Consider the following 27,072-nt stretch of genomic DNA (forward strand, 5'->3'; position numbering starts at 1 on the left):
CGAGGGAAGGGACCTTAGTCTATTTTGCTCCCTCCTTTATCCTCAGTGACTATTTTAACCATTCCTGACACACACTAGATGTTCAATAAATATTTGTTGAATGATTGAACGAATGAATGAACATACTTAGTCCCAGGTTCGCACAGAGATTGTAGGGGGTAGGTTGTTTGAAAGGGGCTTTGAAATCAGACAAGCATGGGTTCAAGCACTGTCCTTGCCACTTATTAATTTTGTGGCCCTAGGCAATTCACATAAGTCTTAGTTTTCTCCTCTGCAAAATGAGGGTAATAATCCCTGCCCTGAAGTGCTGCTGTAAGGATTAGAGAGGATTTATTTAATTAGGATTAAATTATGTAGAAATGGGCATTCACAAAGAGCAGTTGTTAAAATACAATTTGTGTAATCAAGATGGATACATGATAGCTTGTGAACCAGATCTGGGAAAACGCTGACACCCATCAGTGGCCCAGTAGACTGTCACTGCAGGAAACTTAGCGGGCATTCTTGCAGAGTCTATTCCAGATACTATCTTAGGCATATTAACCTCGGCATTTTAAGAATTAAAATGTTGAACTCTGCAGAGATGAAGCATCATGGAAACCAAAAGGGCAAGCAAATTCTCTTACCACTGGGTATATCAGAGGATATAATGTCCCTTTTATAAAACATTTATAAACCTTCCCCAAAGTCCTTGATCTAGCATTTAAAGCCCATAATGGAATTTATTTTCAGACACTTCTTTTTAAAGAACAAACCATTTTCTGAACATGTCCAGCTCAGATCTGGAATCATCACATTCACGTATAATGAACACAAAACACAAAGGTGTCACTCACTGTTTTGTTTTAAACAAAGATCCTGGTGGTAACTGCCACACTCTCAGGGGCGTTGCCCCCATCCTTTGTTTGGAGTTCCTTGTTACCATACAGGTAATAACATCCTCATGGCTGCATGCAATGTCAGTGAAAAGGCCAAATCAATGAGGAAAGAAAAGGTTATTTTCAAGTGAAGAAGTTGTTATTTAGAATAAAAGGCAACTTTCTGATATAACTATATTTGTTAAAAAGTACTCCTTTCCCCATTTTCTAAAGTAAGATTTAAAAATTTATCGTTTTCAGTTTGAAAAGTTCAGCTCTGAAGGTTATTAACCATCTTTTAATGAAAATGCAGTCACACCACATTTTTCTGCTTTTATGATTCACTAAAGCCAAAACTTCATCCCTTCCTCAGCCACACGACTGGGTGCAATGGTGTCGGGTTCCGTTGACTCGGGAGGAAGCAGCTTCACTGTGGAACTCAAGACTCCTGGTTCCAGCTACCTACCCCCAGGTAGCAAATCATATAAATCACAGACAGCCTATGGACTGGGAGAAACTATTTGCAAATGATGAGACCGACAAGGGATTAATTTCCAAAATATACAAACAGCTCACACAATTCAATAACAAAAAACCAAACAACCCAATCAAAAAATGGGCAGAAGATCTAAATAGACATTTCCCTAAAAAAGACATATAGATGGCCAAGAAGCACATGAAAAGATGCTCAAAATCGCTAATTATTAGAGAAATGCAAATCAAAACTACAGTGAGGTATCACCTCACACCAGTCAGAATGGCCATCATCAAAAAGTCTGCAAACAATAAATGCTGGAGAGGGTGTGGAGAAAAGGGAACCCTCCTACACTGTTGGTGGGAATGTAAATTGGTGCAGCCATCATGAAGAACAGTATGGAGGTTCCTTAAAAAACAAAAGGAGAGTTACCATATGATCCAGCAATCCCATTCCTAGGCATATATCTGGAAAAACTCAAATTTGAGAAGATACACATACCCCAGTGTTCACAGCAGCACTATTTACAACAGACAAGACATGGAAGCAACCCAAGTGTCCACTGACAGATGAATGGATAAAGAAGATGTGGTACACACACACACACACACACACACACACACACACACACACACACACTGGAATACTACTCAGCCATAAAAAAGAATGAAATAATGCCATTTGCAGCAACATGGATGGACTTAGAGATTATCATACTAAGTAGAATAAGTCAGACAGAGAAAGACAAATATGATATCACTTATATGTGGAATCTAAAATATGATACAAATGGACTTGTTTACAAAACAGAAACAGACTCACAGACATAGAAAACTGATGGTTACCAAAGGGGAAAGGGGGTGGGGGGGATAAAGCAGGAGTTCGGGATTAGCAGATACAAACTACTATATATAAAATAGATAAACAAAGTCCCATTGTATAGTACAGGGAACTGTATTCAATATCTTGTAATAAACTATAATGGAAAAAAATATATATGTCTGAATCACTTTGCTGTACACCAGAAACTAACACAACATTGTAAATTAACTATACTTCAATTAAAGAAAAGAAAAAAAATCATATAAATCACCATTTATCCTTTTCCATATGGACTTTTTTGAGGAAGGATAACGGCCCACCCTCTATCACTGCATATTTTATACTCATATACAGTTAGACAAGAAACAACTAATGGGGCTTCCCTGGTAGCGCAGTGGTTAAGAATCCGCCTGCCAATGAAGGGGACACGGGTTCGAGCCCTGGTCTGGGAAGATCCCACATGCCGTGGAGCGACTCAGCCCATGCGCCACAACTACTGAGCCTGCGCTCTAGAGACCGCGAGCCACAACTACTGAGCCCCACATGCCTAGAGCCCATGCTTCGCAACAAGAGAAGCCACTGCAATGAGGAGCCCGCACAGCGCCACGAAGAGTAGCAACGAAGACCCAACGCAGCCAAAAATAATAAATAAGTAAAATAAATAAATTTATTTAAAAAAAAAAAGAAACAAACAACTAATGTACATCACTGCCAAACTTCCTGTGGCTGCCTGGCTCATATACCCTAGACCAGGGTTTGTAAGCTTGGCACCACTGACATTTTGGACCGGATAGTTCTTTGTTATGAGGGCCGCCCTCTGCACTGTAAGAGGTTTAGCAGCATCCCTGGACTCACTAATATGTTATTTCATTCAGAGTGAAAAAACGACTTTGATAAACCAGTTTTCAAGGCCTCTACTTGTAAAATGGACAAATTTCCCACACACACATCTGATGTCCACAGCCAGCTAGAAGGTATGAAAACAAAAGGCAAAGTTTGGTGCCAAGGCAACACAGCCCCAAGAAGAGGAGAGCAAGGTATCTGTACCTCATCATTGTTTTTTCTTCTTCTACTACTCTGCCTTTTTCTTCTATTTCTTCTTCCTTTTTTGGTGGGGGAGCGGGGGACGTGCAGGGTGGGTGTGGGCTGTTCATTCCAGTTCAACTTAAAGTAATTTCTCTTGAACACCGACTTTAGACGACTCCATGGGGATGAAGAGGGCCATCTCTACCCCAAGACAGCTTGAGACAGACCTATGTGACTAACTAAAGCACAAAGCAAGTGATGATGATTTCCCTTCATTAGAGCTTTCCCATCTCTGGGCTTGAAGTGCTCTTCCTGTGAACACCCATATCACTTTGTGTCTCTAATGATACTTTTTGGTTTATCAAGGGCAGGGCTTTTTCAACCACTCCGTTATTATATCAAGAGGAAGGTTCAAGATATATCAAAAGGCGCCTTTTGCTCAGTAAATTAACCATCATGCATGAAGCATGATAGGTGCATATGTGCCTGCCCCCTCTCTCTCCCTAGAATATAAGTTATTTGAGGGTAGGGTCTATCATTTACTCGTCTGTGTAAACTCAACAGTTCTTAGTGCGGTGCCCAGCATACAGTATGTGCCACACAGAGGCCTGTGAGTGCAGGAAAGCAGTGTCAGAACAGAGATAGACTGTGTGCTGTAGTCACCAAGCTTCTAAGGGAGTGATCAGTGCTGCTAAACAGAGCAGAGGGGAAAGAATCACTGCAGTTGGTAGGCAGCAGAGTGAAAGCCAAATTCTCAGGGTCTAATGAACCAGCAACGAACCAGTAAGTGGAGATACCCTTTTAAGAAGTTTGGAGACAAAAGGAAGGAGGGGACAGGGTAGGAGCTTGACTGATGGCAGGATAAAGGCTTTTTTGTTTCTAAAAGGGAAGGAAGTCTTGAATAAGATTGCAGGCTTGAAGAAATCTGCAGAGACGAGCAAGATGGAAAGAGAAGATGGCTCTGGAACAGGCAGGCAGGTAAGGAATCGGGTCACAAATGAAGAGCCTAACCTTGGAAAGGAGGGCGGGGACCCTTATCACTTTGAAGTCGGAGGGATGACGGAGAGAACAGGTAAGGAGAGAGCTGTTAAGGCAGAAACAAGGGAGACTGAGGTTGTATTATGTGGCCTAAATTTTCTTGATAAAGCAGGAGGCAGGAACATCTGCTCACAGTTCTGGGGGGCAAGGGTCTGGGGCTTAAGCAGACCCAATAGAGAAGTTATTGAGGTAAAAACGAGAGTAAGAGAAATGAAAGAACTACTAAGTTGAAGAGGACAGCTGTAAATCTGCAGAGGAATCAGCCTGACATTACAACTTTGTATGTCAAACTTAGTGGGTCAGAAGCAAGGAGACAGAGAACAAGTGGCAGTGTGTTTGTCTCCTAGGGCTGCTATAACAAAGTACCCAAAACTGAATGGCTCAAAAAAGCAGAACTGGAGGCTAGAAGTTCAAAATCAACCTGTCGGCAGGGTCACACTCTCTTTGGTGGCTCCAGGAGACCATCCTTCCTTGCCTCTTCTGGCTTCTGGTGTTGGCTTGTAATCCTGGGCTTGTGGATGCACCACTCCATTCAGGTAGCCATCTTCTCCCCGTGTGTCTTCACCTTGTCTTCCTTCTGTATATACCTTTTGTCCAAATTTCTCCTTTTTATAATTTGATTTTAATTTGATTATCTTTGTAAAGATCTTATTTCCAGCTAAGGTCAGATTCTAAGGCATTGGGGTCAGGGCTTCAACATATTTTTTTCTTGGTGGTGGTGTGTGGACACCATTCAACCCATAACAGGTGGCTCCAAGGATACAGGTCCGTGGATGGCAAGTGGGCCTGGATAAAGGGAATGAGAAGAAATTAGAGATGCATCAGTGGGATGGCCAACCACGGGGCCCAGACTGGAAGGAAGGCACGCAGAGGGTGTGAGTGACAGGGTAAAGGCTAAGGGTTTGCAGGCGGAAAGTACAGGGAAGAGCTGGTTCAGCAGGAGTCACATGATGAGAGAAAGGGAAGACTGGGAGAATGCAATTTCAGGCTGTGAGATCTTGGATTAGTGATACAAGACTGGAGGTCTGGCTGTGACTACGGTAGGTCAGCTAGAAGGAAGGTCATCTGTTACAGTTCAGGTCATCCCCAGAGGCCAGGGTACTGACAGCAGTTTCTCCATCCACGTGGAAGAAATACAGACGGTGATATTGGTGAAAAGACCAAGGACAACTGTGGTCAGCTCTCATCATCTAGGAGGGTGGTAGGGTATCCTACAGCTCAGGGGAGGAGAGCCTGGGGAAAGGGGAGTAGATGGTGGGGAAGACTGTCAAAGGGGAGAGTTCCTGAGAGAGATGCAGGCACACATGTGGAAGAAGTCTGGGAGTGGAGAGCTTGGAAACTCCTGCTGGGCAGCAGCACGGTGAAGTGGTCTCTTGAAGCCTGGAAGTAAAGTGCCACAGGCACAGACAAGGAGGAAAATGCAGGCAAAACTATGAGCTGAAGTATCAACCAGATGCTTCATGTGTGATGGTTGTTAATTTACTGAGCAAAAGGCGTCTTCTGATGTACCTTGAACATGCCTCTTGATATAATAAGGGCTGAAAAAGTCTTGCCCTTGATAAACCAAAATGTCAGAACCAACTTTTGGTCATGACCTTCTTCCTAAGTAAGACTCAGGCCTTGTGTCGGATACGGACTGCAGGTATGTACGGAGGGAACACGCAGGGTGAGAAGCAGTGCAAGCCTGACCCCACATAAGTTACTGAGTTTGTTTCCTCTTTCAAAAATAGGTTAAGAGTAGCTCCCTCATAGGGTTGCCGGAGCTCAGTGAGTCCTGAACACAAGTTAGTGGTTGTGGTGATTATTATTATAACAAATGCCACAGTCTACTGGAGAAGGAGGGTTGAAAATATGTTGCTCAAAATCACAGTGACTACAATGATGATGAAACTCCCCACTTCTCCCTCCCTTCCCCCAAAGATGAAGAATACACCAAAATGATCCTAGAACATTTATTTCCACGGGTTCTTGATACAAAAGCACAATCCTGCATAAAAGTATACCACTACACATAAGGGCAAAATTACACAGCAAGCGAGAGCGGCCCCTGACCCCTTCCACAGAGAAAGCCCAGAGAGAAATTTTCCACCTCCTGACAGTTTTACAATCACTCATGTCTTCTATGCACTGCGAGCCCCATCCCATCTCTCATTTTCTCCAACTTCTAACTGAAACTTGTGTTTACAAATTGTATGTGTGTGCATGTGTGTACACAGAAGGTGCACTTTACCTACTTGATGAGGAGCTGAGACAATGCTTTGTAAGAAAGTTACCCCAACGCGATGGGGAGTCAAGCCACGGAAGCTTCAGAGCTAGGGCCAGCTCTCTCCTCAAAAGCCCTTACATGCTAAAAATGCCACCGGGGGTCCCTGAAATTTGAGAGCCAGCAGGTCTTGTGTTTGCTCCTGTACTGAACTTCTCCCCAGTTCAGGTCTTGGAGGGGAAAGTGGGGATGTGCGGGCATCCCATACCCAGCTCAGGCTGAGAGCTTGCACGTGAGAGGAGACTAGGGGACAAGGTCTCAGGACCTGCAGGTGGCCTCAGCTGGGGACACAGAGACCATTCAAAAGCTTGTGCTTGGGACCAGATTCTTCAGTCACGGCTTTTCCCACCACCATCGCTAGGTATCAGGGATTTTCAGTCTTCAAAATTGATCCCTGTCCCCCAAGAACTCCACTATAAGCCTCGAGAGCCCTTACTTAAGGTATTTAGCTGGTGGCTTCAGTCTGACCATTTGCCACTTTCATGGTTCCACAGTCTTCTTGGCATCCGGGTGGGTGGTCACATGGCTTGATGTGTGAACAGCGTGGCTTCTGTACCTTAGGGGGTCTGCTTTAAGAACAGGAGAAAGTGGATGCAGGACACTGAGGCTGCCCTCATGGTCACTGTGGATCCTGAGATGGGCTCTTGTGAAGTTCCTGTGGCCCCTGAGGGGCCTAATTAGGCAGATGCCTCTGCTGCTCTTCGAGCCTCCTGCCCCTGCTTGGCCCTCTCCCTCTGCTGCTTTTCCCTCTGAATCAAATGTACCCAGTCCAGATGCCACTGCTGCAGCTTCTGCTCATAGGCAGCGATGTCTTCTGCTTCACAGGTAGGGAGCTGTTCCTTGACAAGCTGGGTGGTCAGGGTCAGAAGGCTTTCTGACTCAACTTTGCCCAGAGCGTGTAGCTTAGAATGTAAGGCCTATTGGAAACAAAGGAAAAAAAAAAAAGATGTGGGAGGGGCAGGTAGGTAAAGAATACAAAGAGGAAAAGAGAAGAGGTTAAGTCACTTACAAAATCTCCACACGTTCTGCTCACAGGAGAAGGTACTTTATTGGGAGCCTGTCATGCTGCCTTTCATCCAGGCACTGTTAGCTTTTGCTCTTCTTTTTAAATTTCAGCCCAGCAATTCTGCTAAGATGCACCACATGTCATTTCTTTCCCTCTACTCACAAACGGTAAATGGAACTCCATATGCTGTGACTCCCTGTGTGATTTCTTGTTTTAGACCACAAAGACTGCACAAGAAAAGAAACCTTCATTTCCATTCTGACCTGCACCAAACCAAGCAGCAAACTCCAAGAACAAAGAACCCTAAGATGGAAACAAAATGGCAGAAGCAGCTGGTAAAATGGAACAAGTTCATCCATGGCTTTTCCTTTAGAATTACTGGGATAAATGTCTGCCTAACCAGTATACCTTTCAACAGATGGAATTCATGTCAACGCTTTCTTACTAACGGCATGCTAAACAGCTCCCATGAGTGCCTGCGCTATTATAAGCCTCCACGTGCTGTGCTTCACTGCAGGTCAGCCTTGACATCCTGACTACTTACGGCTCCATCTGAAACGGCAGCTCGATTTGGTCGGTATTGTATTTCTGGAGAAGTAAAGTACTAAAAACACTAATCTACTTAAGTGCTTCAAGATATAGATCATCAGAGACACACTTATGGCCCCAGACTTAGCATATATGACACACCCCATGTTCCACAAAACAAATGCAATTTACTGGCGTACGTGATGAGGCCTGCTCTAACAGCAGGGGCTGGAAGGTGGGAAGGGTCCATGGGCTTCAAGGAGTGGCCAGATGTCTGGTGTGACAGGTCAGTCATAAAAATGAGCCCCAAAAAGATTACCTGGGACAAATAAAATTCAGGCACCAGGAAGAAAAGAAAGCGTAAAATGAGAATTCTTTCTTTCTGATATCACTTCCCACCTGGTTTGAGGCCAAGGAGATAGCTTGGGACACCAGAATAAGGACTCAACTCTGAGTCAGCAAACTTGTGTTCACATCCAAAGTCAATCACTTATGGACTAGGTTCCCTCAACCTTGGTGTCATGTAACACAGGAAGCGCAGTATCTACCACCAGGTGAGGATAAAGGAAACGCAGTAGTGCCTAACACATAACTAGCAGTCAAGAAATATTGGTCTTTTTTTTTGTGAATTAAAAAAAAAATGCATTGTGGAAGAGTGAGGGCTGAGAATTTAATGCTGGCACAGATTTCTATTCTCTGAGATTAAATATATAAGCAAATAGAAAAAGGTGGTAATTTTTTTTTTTTTTTTTTGCGGTACGCGGGCCTCTCACTGTTGTGGCCTCTCCCGTTGCGGAGCACAGGCTCCGGACGTGCAGACTCAGCGGCCATGGCTCACAGGCCCAGCTGCTCTGCAGTATATGGGATCTTCCCCGACCGGGGCACGAACCCACATCCCCTGCATCGGCAGGCGGACTCTCAACCACTGCGCCACCAGGGAAGCCCAAGGTGGTAATTTTTAAGAGTCATGGGGCAGCCTTGGTCAATATGAACATGGTAAATGATAATCTATGGGGCTAAGCAGATTTTTTGCTTTTTAGCTTTTCTAAATCTGCAAAGTTAAGAGGAAAGAACAGGTATGTAAATTCTTAACCTAGCTGTTAATTCTCCGTGTACCCTGAAAACATCGATTAACCTTCCTTTTTCAGTTTCTAAATTATAAAAAAGGGAAGTTGAGCAATTACTTTATAGAAGTACTGGGAAAAACAGCTACTAAAGGTATTAGGATCCTCCTTAGAACAAGGGGAAATAGATTTCCCACAGCTGGTTCAATATAATTACTGCAAAGATTTCAACGTAATACTCTGGCAAAGTATACATCCCTCTGCACCAAAAGGACACAATGGGTCAGCTGGGAGGGATGGGAAGGTTTTCTGCTTCAAACAATGAATTCTCCTTCAGGCAGCAATTTTTTTTTTTTTCCGCTTTGTGCTAAATAGATGAGAAACACAGCAAGGAAGAGGCCAAGGGTTTAAAATCTGAACATGGCTCTTCCTCCCTGACTCTGATCACAGAGCATTTTGGAACGCACCGTTGAAAGCTACCACAGGCAGTTTGAGTGCTCAGGGCTGTCCTGAAACCTGCAGAAACCTGTTTACACCATCCACGTAGTCCAGAGAGCATTTCCAATGGCCCTAGCGCACACCACAAAGCCGAGCAAGAGAAGATGCCTGCATTTCATCTTCATCATATTCAAACGCGGCTTTGTGATTTCTACCTGGGTTTCCGGTGATCAAGAAGGTTCAATGCAATATGGAGAAGTGACCAGATCCTCTTCACCCAGGGCTGAAGTCAGGTGCTTGCTATGAGAAGGCAAACTATTACCCACCCATCAGGCAGACATCAGGGATGAGTAGCGGGTAATGACATGCTGCCTTAGGAAACAAAACTGTGACCGATTTGCTCAAGTATGAAAAGGAACATAAAAATTCCATTTGTTTCTTTTAAGACCACTTCCTGTGTGAAGCAATAACAATGTCATTTTTTTTTTTTTTTTTGCGGTACGCGGGCCTCTCACTGCTGTGGCCTCTCCCATTGCGGAGCACAGGCTCCGGACACGCAGGCTCAGCGGCCATGGCTCACGGGCCCAGCCGCTCCACGGCATGTGGGATCTTCCCGGACCGGGGCACGAACCCATGTCCCCTGCATCAGTAGGCGGACTCTCAACCACTGCGCCACCAGGGAAGCCCAACAATGTGATTTTTGATGTCAGTTTTTAATGCCCTTGTGTGTGACACTGATGCATGAAGGGATTGCTGGTCCATCACCACGGCAGAGAAGCATGCTTAATGCACAGCTGAGAGGGACTCAATTCTGCTACAACTCACCTCAAATCGTTCCAGGTAACGGGGAAGCTTGGACTGCTCTGTTTCCTCCACATCCAGCTGCTCCACCAGTTCTTCTGACCTCTGAGTCTTCTCACCTTCTTGCGGCTGGTCCTCTGAAGACCCTTGGGCCGGAGCGGTCAGAGCCGCCTTCAGCGCTCTGTCCAGCACATCGAGCTGCAGAGCAGAAAGGGGGGGGCAGAGATTAAACATCCTGTGGCCCTGAAAGCACTGGGAAGGGAGGCTGGAGAAGGGAAAGGAAGGGAAACTTGGGATCTAAAATACTGCGAGAAGAGTTCTCTTATCAAATTACAGGGAACAGAAATGGTTATATAATTTTACACTAGAAACATCCTGTCCCATGGCATGAACACTTAGTACAAAACAAGAGGAACAATAAGCAACATCAGAATTATCTGTATACGTGAATCAACACAGCAGCTTTTGATTTCACTTTTAATTACCCAGGTTAAGAATCCAAGAATTATGCTTGATGGGTACTGAAGTACCACCCCTTCCATGTTTTTCTTCCTCAATTGCTTTGGAATTGGGAGAAAGGGAAAGAAAAACCACTACAGACCACAACCAAAATGGGCCACTTTGAATGCACAGTAAAGCCTCCGAATCTAGGCAGGTGCCTTCTTCACAGAAAAATTTTAGCTCATAGGGTATCCAGAGATTAGCGATCAGTCAATCTCTATAAGCTGCTGACAAAGACCAGATAGGCATACGTGAAATTTATTGTAACAGGTGATTTCTATGGCTTAGAAAGTAAATAAAACTATAAAACGGAAGGTTTCTTTTGTTTTGACCCCTCTCCCCTACCACTTTCATTTTGGGGCAACCTCCCTCGACCCTCAGAGGGCCTAATCATCAGAGACGGGACAGAAACAACGTCAAGGCCGGCGTGAGCACCTGCACGGATACCGACTAATTCTGTCCATGTCACTGCAGAACAAAAATCCAGAAAATACTCCAAGGCTTTTTAATGCCACTAATACATTATACCCCAATGTGTATGTGGGGTATATACATATATATACACATACATAGATGTGACACAGATCTCACTCTTGCTGACATCTGAATCACATTCCTGTGAAGTCAGAACACAAACAATGCAAATCTGGCTCCAACTGGAAGGAGTAGTTCCCTGGCAAAGCATTTATGTATAATTTTGTGTTTTCAATCACCAGCACTGACTACAGCAGGGTTAAAACATGAAAATGTATTTAGAAATGCATAGACTTGGTTGTAAATGTCTGGCAGAGAACATAAGGACTCACTAGACATCAGTGTAAGGAGCCGGTAGAGGGGCCGGACTTGTGCATCCTGTGACTGAGCGGAAGCCACGAGGTGAGTCCTAGTGATCAGCATCAAGGCAAAACAAATAAGCAGCTGCTCAGAGTTAACTTTTACACCCTGTTAATGAAACAACTGATGTCCTTCTACGCCTCACTCTGGCTACAATAGCTGCTTGGGCAGGAGCCAACACGGCTGGCTCCCTATCGGCTGTAAGCTCGCCGCGTGCTTTCCTGTAGCCTGAGCTCACTCTAGTAACTTCGTAGTGTCAAGAGCCCAAGGTGACCAAGAGGGATGGGCTTTGAGGCTGGTGGGAGGACAGCGTCCTAGTCCAGGCAAAGTGAACGCTTTAGAACTATGAAAGGAACATTTGGTCCAGATCTCCTCAGCATCATGCATTCACCACAGAATAGTTTAATGGAAGGAAAGAAAGACAGTGCCATCTCTAGTCCCTAGACTCATTTCTTGAGAGCTTGTATGATGGAAAAAATTGACAAGTAGTTAGTCTCCAGGGGCTAAATGAGACAGAAATGCCAAAAGTTAAAAATGAAATCTTAACCTCTCAAGCTCCTACTGAGATTTTACTTTAGGGGTCGGGTGGAATTAATCAGTACTTTACTGAATTCAGTTTGAATTTTAGGGAAGGGGAATGGTCTTCCTCCCAGATAGTGAACTCTAAAATCAACATCAATCTTATTTTCTAGTGCTTTTTGTCAGTAACATTGAGAATGTTTGTGGTTTTTCACTCCTTTTCACCTGAATAAGTACATGATCCTATAGAGATAAAGAAAGTGGGGCATGGGGGAGACAAGGAAAACAAATCCAAAGCCTGACTTATGAGTAACAGGAGATGATAAATCCCACTGAATTACAGACAGGAAACTTACCGCTTCTCTACACAGCTTTCCGTCTTCTGGGGAGGAGGCCACCTTCTCCATTACTTGAAGGGCTCTGTTGAGGTACCCTGGCTGCCACAGCAGGGGCATGTTATGGTACACAGCCCGCAGCCCTTGCTGCAATTCCACCTTCCCTGTGGCCAAAAAGAACAATGAAGAAGGCTCAGCCATGGCTCTCCACTATGTCTGAGACAGAGGACTTGAAGGCACAAGCGAATACTTACCTGGCAGCTCTAGAAATAGAGAAGGATCGTTTCAAACCTATAACAAGAGCCTCATCCCACTCAGTGAATGGGGACACTTTGGATGTATAATGAAAAATGTAAAATTCTATGTATACACCTTTCAGTATAAAGTCATGTGAACTTATTTTTCTTCTTTTTCATTTGGACTGCTGGAGATTATCATGAGGATATATGAATCAAAGGGTTGAGGGAAATTTACAGAGGTTGCTATTTATTTTATTTTGGCTGTGCCGGGTCTTAGTTGTGGCATGCGGGATCTTTAGTTGAGGCATGCGGGATCTTTTAGTTGCAGCATGCGGACTTCTTAGTTGTGGCATGCATGCGGAATCTAGTTCCCTGACCAGGGATAGAACCCAGGCCCCTTACATTGGGAGTGCGGAGTCTTACCCACTGGACCACCAGGGAAGTCCCTACAGAGGCTGTTATATCTGCCTCTAAGTGGAGCTACCCTTATAAAACAAGTCAAACAACTGAAATACTAGTTTTGTTTCAAGAACAAAACCTTCCTCTGAAAAAGAAATTCCACAACTTTTTTACACTGGAAATCTTGTCAACGTCTGACAATTTTCCCTGCCAGGAAATGTTTGACATTTTTCAAAATACTCCAAAACACCCCACTGACTGTCTTTATGAAAAAAAAAAATCTCACTTTGCTCTCCTTTCCTTTATTTGAGCTTCATCAGTACTTAAATCGTATAGTCCTCATTCATCCTTTTGGGTCTCAGGACATGAATGTTTCTCTTGGAACCTCAAACAATCACAACTGGAGCTTAAAACATGGCTGGCACCAAGGTCCCCGAGGGAGGACAGGGGCTGTCTCTGGACTCCTGGGGAACAGAAACTTCTGCACTAATGACCAAAGTCACCTTGAGCTGCCAGGTCTTAAATCTACCTTCACTTATCTTTCCCGGGAAGGAGGATTTGGGAAGGCTGTAGTGGAACATAAATAGACAAAGCTCATCAGGTGACAGCTAATTTTAGACCTGTAAGATGCTTGGGGCTGGCTGCAGTCACGTTCCGGGAAGCTGCTTCTGGAGGTGAATGAGGCTGTGCAGCACATGATACAGTGAGAGCAAAGGGCTTTGGATCTGATGCTCCAGACCCAAAACACCCGGGCCTCTGCTCAGCAACAGGAACAGCAAAGTACATTTTCTTAGCCTTGACAACTTCACGGCCAACTCATGCAGTGTAACAGTCCTGAGTGCTCATCTGAAGGCAAAGGCCAAAAACGTGTAAATCAATATCAGAAGTAGATGGTAAGTAGAGAGAAAATGATTTTTAAAAAGACTGGTCGGGCTTCCCTGGTGGCGCAGTGGTTGAGAGTCCGCCTGCCGATGCAGGGGACGGGGGTTCGTGCCCCGGTCTGGGAGGATCCCACATGCCGCGGAGCGGCTGGGCCCGTGAGCCATGGCCGCTGAGCCTGCGCATCCGGAGCCTGTGCTCCGCAACGGGAGAGGCCACAGCGGTGAGAGGCCCGCGTACCGCAAAAAAAAAAAAAAAAAAAAAAAAAAGACTGGTCAACTCTTTTGTTAGTCTGATCGCCAGCCGGATGAACTCCTCTCTCTGAGTCAGTTTCTATCAGAATCAGCATCTGAGAATGCCACACTACATTTTATTGGTGAAGATCAACTCCAAAAGCAGTCAAACTGCTGTAACTTAGATGATTTTCAAAAAACAAAGGTAAGCAGACACAATGTATGATCAGAAGGGACTTTCTCAAATGCCTACCTACTTAGGAGACAGACTGGAAGGATAATGAAATAACATGCATTTAATAAACCTGTGTAAATCGGGACACATTTTATGCACATTTAGGGTGAATGTTATTTGCCCAGATTCCACACAACCCAAGCGCCGAGGCTGCTCCTCAGAAGGCTTTGCCCTCCTGACTGTCTGATTCTCATGCAACCCGGGGTCTAAAGCAGAGCTAGCTGTCCCACGTGTGGCACAGTCACATTGCACCAGTGAGCCCCTCTCTGCTTTCCCAAGTGCTGCTGGATGTGCTCTCTGAATTTCTCTTCCTTCACACCTGAAAACAATACCAAGGATATGTGTTCAACTCCAACTCTTAATTTCTTTCCTCCTGGACTTTAGGTTTAAGAGACAGAAAGATCTTTGTTAATAATGGGAAAGATCCTACTGGCCAGTTCTCCCAAAAGAGGGCCAGAGCTTTCCTTTCTTTATCCCTTCCTCACACTGATTACCACTAAATATAATCGAGAGCCATCAGAACTAATTCTCACCTTGCCAGTGGTGGGAGGTTTTAGAACCCGCTTTATTGTCTTAGGTCATAACTGTAAGGCCATCAAAGTCTAGTTTTATGTCTAAAAATGAAAGCTGTATTGGAATTTCACTCGCAAATTTAAATCAAATTATAATTTTATTATGAAGTAAAAGAATGCATCAGTTCTATCCATGAGGAACAATGTTTGTAAGGACCTACAGCTTACCAAGAAGCGCATAGCCGTACAACTGGGAACTCCACCCCACCGAATTCTTTTGCTTTAGGCCTGGGAGTAACAGGGATGCACCAAAGTTCCTCTCCTCTTCCCACTGCAACAGAATATACCACATCACGGTGCAGCCAAGCAATGCATAAATGCATTTTGTATGCAAAAATGTGATTTTTAATGACACAGAGGAAAAAAGAACATGTTATAACATTAAGTAAAAGAAGCAAAATAACAAAACTAAAGGTACATTATAATTCTAATTTTGGAAAGAAAAGATATTTATGTTTAATGAAAAATACAGAATAGAAATGCCCAAAATGTTAACAGATTTCTGGGCAGTGAAATTACAAGCAATTTTGGTTTTCTTCTTTGTACTTTTCATTACTTTCCAAATTTGGGGCAGTAAGAGTTCCTTTTACAATCAGAAAAGCAAAACAAAATAAAAATAAAGCATACACTCTGGACCAGCATTGCCTTGAGACAATCAACAAAGATTACCCATGCTGTTAGCCCTGTACTCACACTGCTATGAAATGACAGAGCAAGCTTTTTGAATTTTAAACAATTCAGCAATAAGACGACTCCTACTTCAGTGTTCAAATAAATATAACTATTAGGCTGCCTTTAGATAGATTTATGCCTCTCAAAAATCAATTAGGCAATCAGAAACACTTGGCAATCATTTCTTTCAACCCAGGGTGCAAAATTACACGTTAATAAAATTGAAGCCTTATGAGACATGGGAAAAGAAGGGGCAAAATACAAGCATTGCTAAGGCTGCTGCAGACTAGCAACAGCAGGGACGGGGGACTCACTGTAAAGGCAGGCCTGAGGAGAGCCTTGGCAGCTCCCCAGACAACGAGGGCTGTGATCTTCTCCATGCTGGTGCAGTAGGAGCACACAGGGGCCTGAGCCTTTGTTCCAGCTTGGAAATACAGAACGCAAAGCTCAGGTGGCCCTGCACTGGTCAGAGAATGAACAAAGTGTGCAAGCTACAATTGCAGCCAGGTATATAAGTGGGGTACCCCAGGTGTTAAGGGGCACCCAAACCTCTTTATTGGGAATGACCTTTGTGCAATGCAAGTGCAATTTCTTAAGGTTTTTCTAAACCTTTGAAACAAGCAAAGACCTTGGGAGAAAAGCAAAGCCTCCTCAGGGGCTTCTGCAGCACACATAAGCAAGAGAGCTGGTAAAGAAGGACCAGGTCGTTTCACTTGTGAAAGCAAATCACTCGGAGGTTTGATTTTCCCCCACAAAAACCGCATGAAGAGGGGCCCAGGGAAAAATAAATAAGGATCCTTAGAAGCATTTTTTCTTTTCTTTAGGGAAAAACATGACCTACAGTATCAGGATGCAACAGGGGCTGAAAGCCAAATGAGCAGCATCCTTGCTGTGCTAGAAATGAGCAGGGGTGGTGATGGTGGCTGCAATAGTGATTCTTCCAAAAGCACTTTTACAAAGATGAATGAAAGCAAATGGACGTGTTAGAGATTTTTTGGATGACTGGGAAAAATACAACCACTGCTGCTTAGATGAAAGGCTCGTTATGTGTTAACATAAAATATCAGGTCTCTTCCAAGCCTTTAACTTCTACTCTAGGTACTGTTATGGACTAAATCAGGAGCTGTTTTACCAGTGTCTTCAAGGTTTTCTCATTTCATGCTTCAGCTTCTCCCATTAATACAAAGCAAACCCTCCTTCTCTCCTTCCTCCCTCCACTCCCCTTCACAGTCAGACATCTCAAAACACTGCTGATGCTCCCGGTCTCCTTTCTGCACCTCGGACTCACTCCACAACCCACTCCAATTTGATTTCATGCTCCATTACTCTATGGCCCTCACACCACTAAGTTCAACGCATTTCATAAAAGTCCTCGTCTCACCTACCCTCTGAGGAGCATTCTACATGCAGACCACCTCCTCCCACGGTGTTTGTTCCAACACATTCCTGACTCTCCTTTTGGCCTGTGGCTCATCTGCAGACACTTACACGTGGATTTATAAATTACATCTCCAGTCCAGATTTTTCCATTAAGATGCCAATTTCCCTTGTGAAATCTCTTGACTGTCTCAAAGATATCTCAAAATGCAACACATTCAGAGCCAAATTAATGATCTTCCTCATCAGAAGAAGTCTTTGCAAACACATGGTGACCCTTTTGTCCAGATACCCCAGGCAGAAACTGGGGTCAGACTTCACCCCCACCTCCCTGCCTCCACATCTACTTCCTTCCTCATCATGCTCTTTGTCTCCTAGATATGGTCATCAGCTACTTTGTAACTCCACCACGTTCTGGTCCCCACACTACCATTACTCTTGCTCAGACGACCATGATAGTCTCCTAAGTGCTCTGACCATAACCACCCTGGCCCTGATCCAACCTCCTACCCATGTTACAGCCCAGATACACAAATCTGATCATGCCACCCCTTCTGCTTAAAACTTTTCAGTGGCTTCTCACTATTTTTAGAATGTAGACGAAACAGCTTAGCATGACCTACCTTCTGCAACCTCATCTCACCCTACAATTATCTCTGTGGCAGCTACACTATCTTCCTACCTTCTTCCAGCCCCTTTCTGCTCAGCATGTTCTTTCTGCCACAGGACTTTTGCACATGTCATTTCCTCTTTTTGGATTGTTCCTCCTCTCTTCAGTCTGTGAATTCATATTCATGCTTCAAATATTAACTCAAGAAATATTTCCTTAAGGAAGAAGGCTTTCCTAACAAGTTTAAAATACAAACAAAAACTCACTACCATACAGGCTTTTCATAGAAGACGTCTTTGTAGTGATCATTATAGTAATAATTTTATATTCGTGTGTTTGTTTTGTTTTAAATGCCTATATTCATCTTAGATTGTAAGAAGGAAATTTTTGCTCACCACTGTATAAGGAGCACTTGAAATGTATGGAATGTAGTAGTTGCTCAATATATATTTAATGAACTAACGAACGTGAGGTATGCCATAGGCTATGACAGTCATCTTACAAAAACAAAACACACAATAAGTTTTTTTTAGAATGGGGGCTAGACTAGATGATCTTTTCAGTTCCTACCCAAAGTAGTATTTTTTGGTGTTACATTTGAGGTTAAGGGCAGACTGTAGGGCCAGGCTGCTTGGCTTCACCAGGTGGCTTCATCACCTACTAGCTGGGTGGCTATTATGTAACATCTCTGTGCCCCAGTCTTCTCATCTGCATAGAGTTGTGAGGATTAAATGAATTAATAAATCTAAAACACCAAGAACACAGCCTGGTGTAAAGTAAGTGTCATTTAAGTATTAGCTATTGTTGTTGTTACTGTTGTTATTCTTAGGATAGCAATAAACAATGACTAAATACCCTAACCTAAGAGATAAAACCAAAACTTAGTCTCCTGGACTGACCCAGAGCAACCTTAGGAAAATACTGACATAAATTAAACAATGAGTATTTAATACCTGAGGTCGTGGTCGAAGCTGGCTGCCTCACTGCTTCGTTGGTATGTCATGTCCAGCTCTCACTGATCATCGATTACCTTCTGTACGTGTGAGGTGCACTTAGCCTAGCTCAAGTCTCAGAATGTACATAAGGACTTTCCCTTGAGATTCTTCCGAGTGGAAGAACGTCCAATTCCACTTTGTTAGAACCCAGTACCTAAAATGTACAGGATGAACACTCATTCCTGGTTGTACGGGGCCACAGGGCTGTACATCAGGCATCTTTTTCCAGATGCTGAGGGCAGAGGTTTCCTCTGGTGCCTACATCCCTACTGAGCAGCCACTGCTTGCTTCTTCTAAGGCTCTCACTGCTGCTTTAAGGTAGATCACTTACACTGAAGTCTGTCTTCTTTGCCAGGCAGCAGTATAAAACGTAGAGGGAGAGGAGTTGGGTGGAGGGAACCTCAAAAGCTTCTTGCATCATGATCTCAAAAACCACGGATAAAGCATCTGGAAAGAAGATCAAAGTAAAAATGAGAGGTAATTAGTTTAGGTAACATCATCAAACCTGTATTTAACTATGAACACTCTTAAAAAGTGGGGCATGATAGAAAAATAAACAGAATTAAGAAGTTAAGAATGTGGGCTCTGGTCCTAGTTCTTCCATAAACTAGGTCTTTCCCAAGTCTTCAGCTTCTATTGTACACACTACTGTGTACTCAATCAGGTGCTATTGTATCACTGTCCTCAGGATGTCAAATAAACCACTCAATTTCTCAGTATCATCTTCATGATGTTAAAATACCATTTGTCCCACATACATCACAAGACTGTTGACAGTCCAACAAAATAATACATGTGAAAATGCCTCATAAACTGTGAAGCAAATTTAAGGTATCATGTCCATCAGCTGGAAGAGCTAAGGCATTCAGAAAGGAGGCAAATATATTTTCCAGGTCACCCTGACAAGTAGAGAGGGGGCTCGGCTGACTGCCCCACTGTATGTTCTGGAATTTTCTCCCTGTTTGGGCAAAAGAGAACAAGTGCTAGAGACAATTCTAAAGCTCAGGTATTATTCCAAAGACAGAAAACTGATGACTACAAAAAGGACAATCAGGCTCAATTTAAAAGAACTCAAAGAATGGAAAGGAAATGCTTATTCATAAGTTATAATTCCGTGAGTTTAACATAGAAGATATTTGTTTTCACATGAATGCTTATCATAGGAGACCAGACCTTGAGCAAGGTCTAATTTATTTTCCCTCAATATTTCACAACATAGGCAGAAGGCAAGAAAATCAAATTCAAACAATTTCTTTCCCTTAGTATTTGTTGTTAAATCAGAGAATGTTAATATTGGTTAAAATACGGTGCCTGCACATAACACAGGCACAACAAATGTTTTTGAATAACTGACTGAGCTGCTCTGTTAACCGATTTTTGCATATAGGGTTGCATAAGAGTTAGCACTGATTTGCAGCTGTTGCTAGCCAGCTGGTTTTGTGTGTGCTGTCATGGTTCTACATGAGGCCACAGGCAAGAATTTCTACATATTTTTCGCAAACAGGGAAACTGAGATAGACAGGCAGACCAGGGAGGAGTCATCCAGTAAGTCAGTAGCAAAATAAGAACCTGGAAGAGATTAAACAAACACTCCCATCTCACCAACAAACCAATATTTTAAAAGAACACAGTTAAAGTTACAAATCAGTTTTAAAAAAACGTTTTGCCAACTGTTCCAATACTGAATCCAAAATTACACATGAAAAATAAATCAAATTTATTTTATCTCTAATTTATATTCATTTCAGTCAGCTCGGGAAGTGAAATTAGGTTGATCTGTATAAGTAATTTCCTTTTCCTCCATAATTATTTATATACTTTGATATTTCCTATTTTAGCAATAAAAAGTATAACATTTTCTAAATTTTTGCCATAAACAATAATAATCTTCGTCAAAACTTGATTTTTAAAAATCCTCAATATTATTTACTCTGAATTTAGAAGGAAAAAAAAAGAAAAAAACCAAACCCAAAACTCCTTTTACCCTTCCAACATTACATTTAAAGAGAGAGGGGAGAAAACTGCTACTACATAATTTTCCAATGATAGAGTAATAGAGTAATAAGGATTCTTAAATCTGATGTTCACAGAGAACAGACGATGAAACATGCAAAAGCTAATTATCTTTTAGTTGAATTCAGGAAGTCCATGTTTAAAATGGACAAGGGATAATGAGCATTTCAAAAAATAATGCACAGGGCTTCCCTGGTGGCGCAGTGGTTGAGAGTCTGCCTGCCGATGCAGGGGACACGGGTTCGTGCCCCGGTCCGGGAAGATCCCACATGCCGTGGAGCAGCTGGGCCCGTGAGCCATGGCCGCTGAGCCTGCGCGTCCGGAGCCTGTGCTCTGCAACGGGAGAGGCCACGGCAGTGAGAGGCCCGCGTACCGCAAAAATAATAATAATAATAATAATAATAATGCACAGCAAATGTTTTTAGGCAGTCAACAACTGCAAGCCTTATGAGAGAGAAGATAAAGCAGAGACCCGGAGAAGAGAAAGGAGAGAGGTCACCGGTCCCCAGGTCCCCAGCCTAATCACTGAGTCCAGGCAGTGACGCAGTGGAAAAGGCTGAGGGTGCTGGTGTGCAAGAACAAGAGGATGTAAGCCAATGACAGGAATCACAGGTGTCATAAAAGCATAAGTGACCACCAGTCCACATCCACATTCCTGAGGTAGTGACTACCCTAACACGGGCATGGGTCCTCAGAACCAAGCCTGAGGATGAAATGGTGGAAGGGGAAGCCAGTGTGTATCTTTACACAACGGCATGGCCTCCTCTTTCCTTCTTCACTGTCTGCGTAGCTGCAAGCACAAGCGTGCTGTACTACCCTTCCCTGTCCACTGGAGACTGGCAGGGCTCCACCTGACTGCTCTGTAGGGCCTGCCACATCCCCATCTTCCCTTGGCCTCCCTTATTGTAGCTGAAGGTAAGAGCCACTTTAAATTAATTCCATGGGGTCAGAGGATTTTGGGGGTAAAGAGATCTCAGAGTTCACCAATGCACTTACTTTAGAGATGGGGAAACAAAAGCCTAGGGAGGTGAAATGACTTTCCTTCATAGTGAGTGTACTACTCTCTCCAGTATATGATTTTATACTTACACACTTCACATGCTATAACAACTGTGATTTAAATAAAAGAAAGTTAGCAAATGGTGCTAAAAAAAGTCAAGCTAATAGCTGAATTAATATAATCTTAACTAGCCATGGAAGCTCAGGCAAGGTTTATTGCTTAACTAAATTCATTGCCCTTTGCCCAAAGAGACATGAACAAATAAACTTCAGAAACTCAGAGGAAAAAGACCTGAATATGATTCTCCTATCTGGCCAACTGGTAAATCAACTACGCACCTATTTCTGACTGAAAGAGTGATGTAGAGAGTCATTAAGAAATAAAAACAGTAAAAGTGCCTATATTTACTTCCCTTTGGGAGCTGAAGATCCATTATAAATGGAACTGGGTTTGGTATCTTACCTTTGTAATTTTCTTCCTTTATGAAATGATCCATCAGTAAATTAAATGTATAGTTATCTGGAAAAATACCATATTGGACCTGTAATGAAAATAAAAGTAAGATAAGGGAAAAAATATTCATTTAATTCAGTTTATAATTTATGCCTATGTATTATTCAGGAAAAAGCTTGGCACCGTTAGCTTTAAAATATCTGACTATCATTTTACAGCATCTGTGACGGTGAAATAGAAGCTGTGACTCATGCAGTTTGGTAACTGGAACTGTTGGTCAGGGTGAGAAAGTTGTGAGTGGGTGTCTGATATAAGACAACTGACGTCTGAAAAATAAAGCTCAATTCTAACAATTCATCATAACTAAAAAAAAAAACCCAAACCAAACCAAGACAATAAAAAACCACCATACTCCACTGGTTCAGTGATTCTTTTCAGAAGGTATGAATATCAATGCAAAAATGGACTCCCATGAGAAAACACACATTATCACATTATGCAGCATTTTCTGGTCCTTAGAATGCTTTTTCTCCAACTTTATTAAGATAGAATTGTCATATAACATTGTGTAATTTTAAGGTGTACAACATGATAATTTAACATACATATATATTGCAAAATGATTACTACTATAAGGCTAGTTAACAAATTCATTGCCTCACATAATTACCATTTTTTTGGTGGTGGTAGTGGTGAGAACATTTAAGATCTACTTTCTTGGCAACTTTCAAGTATACAATACAGTACTGTTAACTACAGTCACCGTGCTGTACATTAGATCCTCAGAACTTACTCATCTTACAACTGGTATCCTTTGACCAACATCTCCCCATTTCTCCCATCCTCCCAGTCCCTGGCATCGATTATTCTACAGTTTCTATGAGTTCCGCTTTTTTAGATTTCACATATAAGTGAGATCATGACGTATTTGTCTTTCTTTGAGTGACTTATTTTACTTAGCATAATGCCCTTAAGGTTTGTGCATGTAGTCTCAAATGGCAGGATCTCCTTTTTTATGGCTAACTATTCCATTGTATGTATATGTTCATATACACACACCCCACATCTTCTTTATCCATTCATCTGTAAATGGACATTTAGGTTGTTTCCATGGCTTGGCTATTGTGAATAGTGCTGCAATGAACATGGGGGTGCAGGTATCTCTTTGAGATAGTCCTTTCACCTCCTTTGGATTTATACCCAGAAGTGGGATTGCTGGATCAAACTGTAGTTCTATTTTTAATTTCTTGAGGGACCTTCATACTGTTTCCCATACTGGCTGTACCAATTTACATTCCTGCCGACAATGCACAAGGGATCCCTTTTTGCCACATTCTTGCCAGCATTTGTTATCTCTTGTCTCTTAGACTAGTTTTTAAAGACCCAAGAAGTCTGAAGTTGCCATGGCTCCCATGTGACTTGCACGCAAAATCAAGTCTTACTACTAATGGTCTAGGCTGTGGTCATGTGTCTGTTTTAAATCCTTATTTCAGTAGGCTCATCCCCACCACCACCACCCACCTCCCATCAACCACCAGAAACACCTGAGGAATTCTTTTTTTTCCAGTTACACCCATCCCCTTAGAAATTCTGATAACCCTAAACCCCAGGTGCAAATCACTGCTGAACTGAGTCACTATTACCAGCAGGCTGTACAGAATGCCTCAGATGTGCCGAAATGGAAAAAAAGTTGAGAATCCATTGCTTTAAAGGTTGTAGCTCATGGGCAGTGTTTAAATTCATCAAAGCAGTCAACCAAATCTGCACTAATCCCTAAGGCAGGGTAAAAACAAAATATCTTAGAATGATAAATCATTAAAGCCAGAAGGAACCTTAGAAATCAACTGGTCAGTGATTCTCAACACTGACTGCAAATGAGAATCAGCTTGGGAGCTTTAAAAAGACACCAATGAAAAGGCAGAGCACAGAGGATTTTAAGGGCAGTGAAACTAGTCTGTATGATACTACAATGGTAGATACTTGTCAGTATACATTGTTTAAACCCATAGAATGCACAACATCAAGAGTGAACCCTAATGTAAACTACGGGCTTTGGGTGATTATGTGTCAATGCAGGTTCATCAGTTGTAACAAATGGCTCACTCGGGAGGCTGTGCACACGTGGGGACAGGGAACATGTGGGAAATCTCTGTACCTTCTGCTCAATTTTATTGTGAACCCAAAACTGCTCCAAAAAAATAAAATCTATTTTTTAAAAAAACAATTAAAAAATACCAATGCCTGGGCTCCAGAAAGATCAATTAAATTAGAATCTTGAGGGTGGAGAAAAGCATCTATAATTTTTAAAAGCTTCTTGTGTGGTTCTAACGGGCAGCCAGGGTTGGAAATCACTGATTTGGTACAACTCACTTGACTTAAGAGTTGAAAAAACTAAGACCTAGAAGAACAGAATAACTATTTGCCTGAAGTTATGAGCAATTGGTAGAATTTATGAGGTTATAGCTTGGGTCTTCTGACTCCTTGTCTGGTGTTCTTTCCACTAAAAGACTAGTAAGAGTAGAAAATGAGATAGACATTTTTTGTCTTTCCAGAACTTCTTGTTTTGTTTTCGTAGGGATCTTCTACTTTGAGTATGATCTGTGTCATTAAAGTCTGAACTGAAGAGCAAGATTTAATCCATTTCTTCCCCTGCGGCCTAATATTAGATTTATCAGTGAACCTGCTTATCTACTTTATTAAATTATAAGCTTTCTGAGGGGAAAGGACAGGACATTGCTCCTTTTTTGGGACAATGCCATACCCAATACAACATCTCACATACAAACTATCTGAAATGTATATTAAGTTAAATTAGGCCCAAGTCATGGGAACAAGAACTCCCAAAACCAAAATTAGTATTTCTTTTTGAGGTCTGCCATAGAAGGTCCAGTGACACTATAGAAATAATACATTTCCACAGAAATATTGTTAAAGTCTTGTTAAGGGTCAAACTAGGATTGTAGCTTGAGGCTCACAATAATAACATCCTAAACTTTTGCTTATTTTGTATTTATTTCATACTGTGAAGGGAATGAAGACTCAACCCTTGGGTAGAGTATAACATGCAGAAAGACCCTGATCACAGGGGCTCTGGGGCTTGAGGGGAGGAGTCAGGGACTTAGGAAGACATGTTTTGAATAACCTAGGAAGTCTGTCTTCTTAAAAATGTGTAAGATGATCTGAATGCTCTGGAGATCACACTCCAGCAAAATGGTCATGTCTTTTTCTCTAAACTTCACCAAAGGGAACTAGGCAAAAAATCCAAGACTTAGGGATCAAGAATGAAATGACCACCAACAAAGTTCTTGCGATTAGATTACCTTTTGCTTTTACCACTCCATTTTTTTTTGTTGTTGTTTTTTTTTTTTTTTTTTTTTTTGCTGTACGCGGGCCTCTCACTGCTGTGGCCTCTCCCGTTGCGGAGCACAGGCTCCGGACACACAGGCTCCGCGGCCATGGCTCGCGGGCCCAGCCGCTCCGTGGCATGTGGGATCTTCCGGGATCGGGGCACGAACCCGTGTCCCCTGCATTGGCAGGCGGACTCTCAACCACTGCGCCACCAGGGAAGCCCTTACCACTCCATTTTTAAGTCACTGTGCTTGGAAAAGCCGCAGCTACCGGAATGTTTACTTTTAATGTGTTGGTTAATTTATACCAGCTCCATTCTAAAAAGATTTTCTGAGGGCAAATAAATTTAAAAGTTACTTCTTGTACTATTCTCTGCTGTTCTGTAATGGTACAAACACCAAATCACCTAAACTCAGGAGAATAAGCTGCAAATGCCAGGAAACCACTCACCTTATTTACAAGGGTATATAAGGCTTTGTCTTGTGCACCATATTTTAGACACTGCCTAATCCAGGTGTGGACAGTCCAATCTCTCAAGTACCAGCAGTTGGGGCTGTGTCGAAATCTAAATAAAGCATAAGAAGAGAGAAAACTGGGGTTAACTCTTAAATGTCAATGCCAAAATCCCTCTTCCATCAGCAGGTCCTGAGGTGCAGTCAATGTGATCATAAAAGTCATAAAGACCAACAGTTGATAAAAGCTTGAGGGTAAAACTCGTTCACTATAAAGTCTGAAATGGGAAAAAGAAGGCCAAATAATAATAAACAAAAAGAGTATAAAAATTTTGTTCCTTATTTATACCCCCAATTCAATACGTTGTTTTAACATGAGATTTACACAAATGATCTCAGGAATATGCTCTACCAACCATGGTATTACATAAGTACACATTTCATTAGAAGACATGTGGAAGCTTATACTTTAGAAGTTTAAAATAAAACAGATGAAGCAAAAATGAAAACTAGGATAGCATAACAATTCTAGAGGAAAATCAGCTTTGAGTTATATTGCTATTTCTTGTGGCACTTAGGAGAGATTAGGACACTCTTTAGTGAACTGAAAGAAAACAAAAAAGAAAACAAAAAAAAAAAAACCTGAGCAAAACTTAGCATTCAGGCCCTCCAGAGTCCACGATCATGCTTTCTCACAGACCTATTCCAGCGCTTCAGTCTATCTCACGCTTTCTCACAGCCCTATTCCAGCATTTCAGTCTATCTCCTCTTGCTTCCTACTGTTCCCCACATGGTTTTAAAAGGCCTAAGCAGCCCAAGCTGAGGTGTATAACAGTACCAGTATTCCCACAAAAGAACGGAACTTGGAAAGGAATTCGAAGGCTGCTCTTGCCTTGAGTTGGCACACACTGGTTGGAGCGGCTTCTCCTTGCCCTTGGGGGTCTGTGCCCCAAGGCTGAGTGAGAGGGGAGACCTCTCACTCAGGTGAGAGGTGTGAGTGTGTGAGGAGGCCTCTGTTTATCTGCTTTGATCGGGACAGTTCCTCAAACATCATCTCGTGTCAGCTGAAGTCCCCACTTTGACCATTC

General features: G+C 42.7%; 1 protein-coding gene across 4 annotated transcripts in view; it reads right to left on the minus strand.

Annotated features, from left to right (window-relative positions):
* Positions 1 to 27,072, minus strand: part of MRPS27 (mitochondrial ribosomal protein S27) — a 183,657-nt gene that overhangs the window by 85,923 nt on the left and 70,662 nt on the right. Inside the window, exons 5-12 of one of the 4 annotated variants that reach the window (XR_009531449.1) lie at positions 25,983 to 26,097; positions 22,194 to 22,272; positions 19,050 to 19,165; positions 15,233 to 15,335; positions 12,529 to 12,671; positions 10,343 to 10,516; positions 7,491 to 7,790; positions 7,312 to 7,398 (exon numbers count right to left, since the gene is read on the minus strand). Coding sequence is in view for 3 of the 4 variants with exons in the window: in XM_060093021.1 (XP_059949004.1) it covers positions 7,159 to 7,398; positions 10,343 to 10,516; positions 12,529 to 12,671; positions 15,233 to 15,335; positions 19,050 to 19,165; positions 22,194 to 22,272; positions 25,983 to 26,097 (970 nt within the window). In the remaining variant the exon portion in view is untranslated. Of the gene's footprint in view, positions 1 to 1,320; positions 1,741 to 6,156; positions 7,399 to 7,490; positions 7,791 to 10,342; positions 10,517 to 12,528; positions 12,672 to 15,232; positions 15,336 to 19,049; positions 19,166 to 22,193; positions 22,273 to 25,982; positions 26,098 to 27,072 lie in introns of those variants that run through there. The other 3 variants (XM_060093022.1, XM_060093021.1, XM_060093023.1) reach the window with 3 other exon arrangements.

Source organism: Mesoplodon densirostris, chromosome 3 (assembly GCF_025265405.1).
Source record: "Mesoplodon densirostris isolate mMesDen1 chromosome 3, mMesDen1 primary haplotype, whole genome shotgun sequence".
Classification (NCBI taxonomy): Eukaryota; Metazoa; Chordata; class Mammalia; order Artiodactyla; family Ziphiidae; genus Mesoplodon; species Mesoplodon densirostris.